The 7,448-nt window shown below is 30.3% G+C and overlaps 1 protein-coding gene across 1 annotated transcript; it reads right to left on the bottom strand.

Annotated features, from left to right (window-relative positions):
* Positions 1–575: 575 nt before the first annotated feature.
* On the bottom strand, positions 576–7,448 carry LOC107437068 (zinc finger protein 28-like). Its single transcript, XM_071182071.1, has one exon. The coding sequence runs from the start codon at positions 7,221–7,223 to the stop codon at positions 5,814–5,816; it is 1,410 nt and encodes a 469-aa protein (XP_071038172.1). The 5' UTR covers positions 7,224–7,448; the 3' UTR covers positions 576–5,813.

Raw genomic sequence — 7,448 nt, 5'->3', positions numbered from 1 at the left:
AATAATAATTTTTTTTCTAAAATTGCCAATTTTTCTCCCTTTATATGGGGCCCCAACTGCCCTGGTGTAATTACTGCTTTAATAGATATACCATATACATATATCTAAACAATTCGTAAGTTGAAGTATTAGTATACTAATTTTGAAGAAATTTCTGAGACAAAAGATAATTAGTATATGTTAATTACTTTTAATGGTAAGTGAATTTTTCATGGTGATATAAATTTTTTTTCAGTTTGTTAATAAATTACTAGAGAAATAAATGCAGCAATTCTTATTTATATATTCTTGAAAAAAATTTAAAAGGAGGAAGAAAAAAATCTTTTTTTTAGATAGAATTTTTTTTTGCAATTTATATTGAGAAAAGTTGCCAATTATATAAAATATACTTAAAGCATATGATCAGATTTAAATTTTATAGTAGTGGTCCCACTGTTAAATAGAATTGTAAAGAATAAAAAAGTGCAGAATAAACCTAAAATATTCTAAGACAGACTTTAGGAATAAATTTGTGAATTTTTTAATTGGCTGATATGTATACAACCCAATTAAAAAAAAAACACAAACCACTGAAATCGTCCTTATTTTTGTGCATGTATCAAATTTATTTCTATTAAAATAGAAAAAAGAAAGAAAGCATAAATGGATACTTATATTTTTATTATTGTTCTTGATTTAGTTTTGTTAAATTATGAAAAATATCAATGTCAGCCTAACTTTCTACAGAAGTAGATTCATCCCAGAATGATATGGACAACTTTTAGGAATAAACACTGTCATATGACACTTTAAGTCATATATTAATATTATACATTGTCCATGTAACTTAAGAATGAATTTGTCATAAAATAAGATAAATAATTTGATGCACTTCAGAGTTGTATTGATTTAAAGCAGTAGTTTCGACAGGTTTTAATCATCCTGGTTAATATTAATTTTGACTGCAAAAATAAAACTTATAAAATACTAATTCTTTTCTTATATAATGCTTTTTAGCTTATGTAACTAATAAAATAAATTTTATTCACAAATGTGATGAAAAATAATGCTTTTAAAAATGTCATAACAGTTTTAATTATTTTTTTACACAAGCTGTTTTAAATAATTTGTATTGAATTTTAAAAACAATTACAACTAACAAGTTTTTCTGTTACTTTCAAACTGAGACATTTTTGTAATTCATTTTAGATTATTCCAAATTTTAAAAATTATATTTTTGTTGATGAAGAACTAGTACAACAGTTTATTAGACTTGATGTGAATCCATTTAATAAGCTCGTGTTTTAACTATAACTAGCTAAGATTTTATAGCTGCCTGGTAAATTTTAACACACTTATTGCATAAGCATATTTTATAAACTATCCTCATAAACTTGTCAATGTATAGTCATCCCCATCTATAAATGCATATCAGACAATTGAATAACCTGCTCATAGGAATAAATTTTAATGGAACCAAATTAATTTTAATGAAACTAATGTTAAATTACATTGTTTAAATTATTATTTATGATTGTCAGTTCTTATTTATGTGCATAAAGAAAAGAAATGTTTAATCAGATAGAATTTCTATTTTCCAGTTAAGAAGAGAATATAATATCAGAGGTCTGTCTAGGTTTTTCTGAAAGGTACCTTTTTTGTGAAAATTTAGACATAATTTGTGAAAAATTAAAAATTATATTAAAAAATCAACACAAAAAATATGGTAAAAATATAGATTTATCGTTTCTTAAGGAATACAAAAATAAAATTTTAAGAAAAAGTATTTTGTGAAACTACCATTTTTCCTAAAGTTGAATTTGCGAAACTACCGTTTTACCTAAAATTGAATTAGTGAAGGTACCGCTAAACGGTAGAAAATTCGGCCTGGACAGACCACTGAATATGTGGTCACTTTAAGAGAAACTTTCTGTCAAATTCTAAATCCAAACAAGTCAAGTTGTAATTTAAAAATTAATCAAATCTTGTCAGCAGTTATACAGTAAAGAGCAGCAGTTATTAATAAACCATTTTAAAATACAGTAAAATACAGGGTTTTTTACTCCTGTTTGACACACTTCATTAGCACACACGATTTTAAAAAAATGTTCCGTTAAATGTCAAAACAGTCTGTAATTACAGATTACTTGGAAGGAAATAAATAGTATAGTATATATATGGGGTACTTTTAGCTTTGATTAATTTTTACATAAATTTCAATCACATAAATATTTTATGGTGCTAACACCATTAACTCTAAGTATTATTGTTTATAGGTCATTAAAATGAATTTATTGTTTAAAAACATTATACAATTACATACAATTTAGTAAAAACATAGTATTTAAAATTGACTAATGCACTTTCCTTGTAATCGAATAATCCACTTATTTAAATACATTTGGTGGAAACCAATGGCAATCCTTTAAGCAGGGCTGACTGTTTTATTTTTGTAGCAGCACTCTTACTTTTATTAATTACAGTGGGTGATCGGTTAATGAACAGATCGGATAACAAACAAATCGGTTAACGAACACTTTCCCGAGAGTTTTTTGTGTTCGGATAACGAACACATATTCGGATAACGAACACTTTCAAAAAATATTTTTTGAGTTCAGACAACGAACACATATTCGGATAATGAACAAAACGAATTCTAACGAACACTTCTCGGCCTGAAGAAAAATTTATATTAAACATTTGTCATCATTTTGCATGCAAAATAAGATCAGTGAAAGGTGAAATGTTTAAAGCATGCTTAGTATTAATAATTACTAAATGAAATTTGAATTAACAATGAATTTAAAGGTCATTCAATAATTATTATTATGAGGAGCTGAAGGAGTAACGAAAATCACATCTGCGACACAAAGAAGTGCCATCCATGATAAAATGGAGAAGTTGCTTTTAGTTTGGATAAATGAACGGGAAATGAAATGAGATGTAACCTATCATACATCTATCGAGTCTAACATCTATCGAGTATGCCTATCATTCAAGAGAAGGCTAGAGAAAGTTTTGAGAAATTGAAAGAACAAACTCCAGGTTCGTCATCCGAGGAGTTAGAATTCAAGGCTACCACTGGCTGGTTTACAAAGTTTAAAGGAAGGTCTGGAATTAAACATGTATTAATGCGTGGTGAGTCTACTAGTGCAGATAAAGAAGCAGCTGAGAAGTACTGTCTCAAATTTCAAGAGTTCATTGAAACAGAAGGGTATCGTCCACAACAAATATTTAATTGTGATGAAGCTGATTTGTTTTGGAAGCGCATGCGAACCGTACCTACATCACGAAAGATGAGAAAAGTGTTCCTGGGCATAAACCTATGAAAGACCGATTGACGTTACTTTTGGGATCTAATGCTAGTGGTGATATGAAGCTTAAACCACTTCTCGTTTACCACTCTGAGAATCCCAGAGCATTAAAAACAAATTCCATAATTAAGAGCAAATTGCCAGTAATGTAGAGATCGAATCAGAGGGCATGGGTCACGCAGTATCTTTTCAAAGAATGGCTATTTAAAGTTTGTACCCCGAGCATCAAGGACTACCTTGATGCCAATGACTTGCCGTTGAAAGCACTGCTGCTATTGGACAATGCACCAGGACATCCAAATTATCTTGAAGATAATGTGTTGACAGACTTTCCCTGGCTGACAGTTCAGTTTTTACCTCCGAATACGACTTCTTCTGCCGATGAATCAGGAGGTTATTGCGGCTTTCAATAAATTGTTCACTCGCACGCTGTTTCGTCGATGTTTTGAAGCATACCAATTCTCCTCAACAATGACTTTAAAACAGTTTTGGAAAGAAAAATTTGACATTCTAGAAGCTATTCGTATCATTCAAAAGGCGCGGTCAGAAGTCACACAGCGACAGTTGATTTCTGCTTGGCGGAAGCTGTGTCCATCCTTCATTCAAGGAGACGGATGTGATCAAGGAAACACCCCTGAGATTATGGATGAAATTTTGACAACTGCTAGAGATCTGGAAGTGGAGGTGAACGAGGATGACCTAGAAGAGCTCATAATGGGACATGAAGATGACTGACGACAGAAGAACTCCAAGAAATTTTGAATGAAGAACACCAAGAAACACAGCGAAATGTGTCTCCTTCTGAACAAGAGGAAGACGAAAGAGGACCAATACCGACATCTGCCATTAAAGATCTTTTGAAAAAGTGGGAGGATGTCAGAGCAATGGTCTTAGAATGGCACCCAAACCAAGCTGATGTCAGTAGGGTTGGGGATCTTTACAACGACAATGCTATTAATTACTTCCGGAAAATCCTGAAAAAGAGAGAAAAGCAATCGACATTGGACATGTTCTTCAATGCCCCATAAGCAAAAAATGAAAAGGACTGATTAATATGCAAGACTATATGTATGTATTATTTTTAAAAAAACTTACTAAGAAATCATATATTTTTTAAAATTAAATTTTTAGGGTCTCCAGAACGAATTAATCGATTTCACATAGAAGTCCATGGTGAATCGATGATCGGTTAACGAACAGTTCGGACACCGAACATAGTCTTGGAACGGATTATGTTCGTTAACTGATCACCCACTGTATTTAATTACTTTTACATGCAAAAAATAAACAAAGAAAGAAATAGAATGAAATATTAATAATTAAGACATTTTAAGACCATTTTTAACTGTCCAGATGCTTCAGGACTACTTTTCCAGGGTCCAATTTTGACGGGTTAAAATTACAGTCCTGCATTTTAATGCATTTCTAAATAATTACTATTTGAATTTTCTCAACATTAACATAAGGATAAATCTCAACATTTGATAATTTATAAATTTTAACAGAAATGAATTTCAACAGAAACAAGCAACACAATTACTTCGAAAAATAAATGTTCAAATTCTCCCCAAAAAATTTAAAATAAACTTAAGATGTCATTACTTCATTCAAAATGCTGTAAATCCAAAATCTAAAAAGTATGTAATCAATTAAATGTGTTATGATGATAAACTAAAATATTACTTTAAGCATTCCTAAAGTAAAAGGCACTAACATGAAACAAAAATATGATTTAAATTAAATAAAGTTAAAATATGACAAAGGCACATATATTGTCACATAAACAAACATAACATAGTTTTGATATTATCAGGAGTGATTGTGAGCCCAAGTCAAAATTCCGGAAAATTTCTAGAGTTAAAAAAAAAACAGTTAAAATTGAAACATAAGAAAAAAATTTAAACAAGGTTTTTTTCCTTTTTCTCAATATCTCTTAGTTTACTTAAAATATATTTTAAATTTTACACATACCAATACCATTTACAAATACCTATGATGACCTGGAGAAGTAATTAAAATTTACAATTATGCCTTTCTTTCTTGAGTTTATGATTATAACAACTATTTACTGATAAAAAATGAATATTAATCATGAATATTAGCTTATAAAGTATCTCTCTGGCTCTCCCTTACAAACAAATAAAATAAACTATGTTTTTAAGCTCCATCTTTGAAAATTTCATTTCCAGAAACTTCTGTGATCAATGATTTTTTGAAACGTCTGAACCATCGATCTCCGGAAACTTCCGGATCACTGTTTGCGAAAATTCCGAAAATCCGGATTTTTTCCGAAGCACAATCAGCCCTGTATTATATAGTTGCACCTTCTTTACTGTCAAGAATAAAGAATTAAACTAAAAAAGGTGATTTCTGATGCGATTAAAGATGGTTAACCAGAAAGAAAATACTAAAATTGTTGTATGTTTGTTTACATGACATAATTTGAGGGTGTTTCTTTTTTTACATTATTTATATTCACTTTGATTAAGCACAAAGTAAACCCTCTTTTATTTGACTGACTCAGTTAATTTTAAACTCTTCCCGTATTCTGTCAGGCAAAGTATTATCTCTTTCATGAATGCGATAATGAGTCTTAAGAGAACTTCTCTGTGTAAAACTCTTACCACAAACTTCACAAATATGTAATTTTTCTTTTGTGTGAGTCACAAGATGAACTTTCACTTTATGAGCTCTTGTAAAACCTTTCCCACAAATAGGACACAAATGTTTCCTTTCTTGATTTGTATGAACACGTATAAAATGCGAAGAAAGATGAGATTTAAGAGAAAATGTTTTATCGCATAATTCACACAGAAATGGTTTTTCTTGAGTGTGAACTGCAATATAATGTGCTCTAGCATGTGTGCTGCGCCCAAAGCCTTTATTACAAACTGGGCACTTATGTCGTTTTTCTTTAGTATGCATAAGATAATGACTTCTGAGAGTCGATTTTAAACCAAAACATTTATGACATTGATCACATTCATACGGTTTCTCTTTAGTGTGGGTACGGTAATGGGTCTCGAGAATATGCCTTTCATAAAAGCTACCTTCACACAAATCACATTCATAAGGTTTTTTATCTGTAAAATGAGCAAGATAATGTTTTTGGAAATAGTATTTATTTGTATATGTTTTATTACACACATCACAATGATTGGGTGGTTTAATGTGGCGTTTCTGATGCCGCCGGAAACGACCTCGACTGTTAAATTTTTTATCACAGATAGCACAAACGTAAGTCATATTTAAATGAAGCGAATAATGCTTATGATACTTATCCTCATTCGTAAACTTTTTACCACACACATCACATTCCCTATATTTTTCAGTATGAGTAAATAAATGTTTTTCTAGGCGAACTTTATCGATAAAACTTTTATCACAAATAACACACACATGGCGATCCTCTTTCTCGTGCACTTTACTAATGTGAGCACTTACTGAAGTCTTAGAGGAAAATTTTTTATCGCAAGCAACACAATGATAGGGGCGATCTTTTTCTTTATATAAATGACAAGTTTTTAAATGATGATCACGAAAATATTTCTTGTCTCGTACAACTGACGTCCTTTTATAATGTTCAGGCCTTTGAAAATGCCTATTAAGACTTGATTGGTACGGAAACCGTAAATTACATTTATTACAAACATACGCCATACTTTCATACTCTTTGAGGCAATTGCAGTTTTGAATCGTATCTGAATTTTCTTCTGAATTATCGCTATCGTCGTATTCTTCTTGATGCAAAGCTAAATAAGGACAATCTACGAGTTTACGCACAACAAAGCTTTGGTTATAGACATCACACATATGATATTCATCCTCAGTAAACGTCAGATTTTCGAGATAATTATTTTGTAAATAACTTTTCCGACGTATATCACAAATATAAAAAATATTTTCAGGTGTAATATGAATTTTATTCATTTTTCAACTGTAATTTAATCTATGCTTGCCATTGCTCCATCAATTAATTCTCAATAATTATATATGCTAGTATTTCGTCTAATTTTGTAGATTGAACAACCCTCGATTCAAAATAAACAAATGAAAATATTCTCTAAACTCGTACGTTAAATAGTAACTTTTCAGATAAAACTCATAAATCTCTCAGGTTTTGTTCATAAATTTAAATCTTTCTACGGATAATCA

Source organism: Parasteatoda tepidariorum, chromosome 1, assembly GCF_043381705.1.
Source record: "Parasteatoda tepidariorum isolate YZ-2023 chromosome 1, CAS_Ptep_4.0, whole genome shotgun sequence".
NCBI lineage: Eukaryota > Metazoa > Arthropoda > Arachnida > Araneae > Theridiidae > Parasteatoda > Parasteatoda tepidariorum.
Note: the sequence above shows the minus strand (reverse complement) of the source record. Positions and strands in the feature narration are given on the sequence as shown.

Bases quoted from the DNA above. Each gene is read 5' to 3' on its own strand.
- LOC107437068 (XM_071182071.1), bottom strand. From the start codon at position 7,223: ATGAATAAAATTCATATTACACCTGAAAATATTTTTTATATTTGTGAT.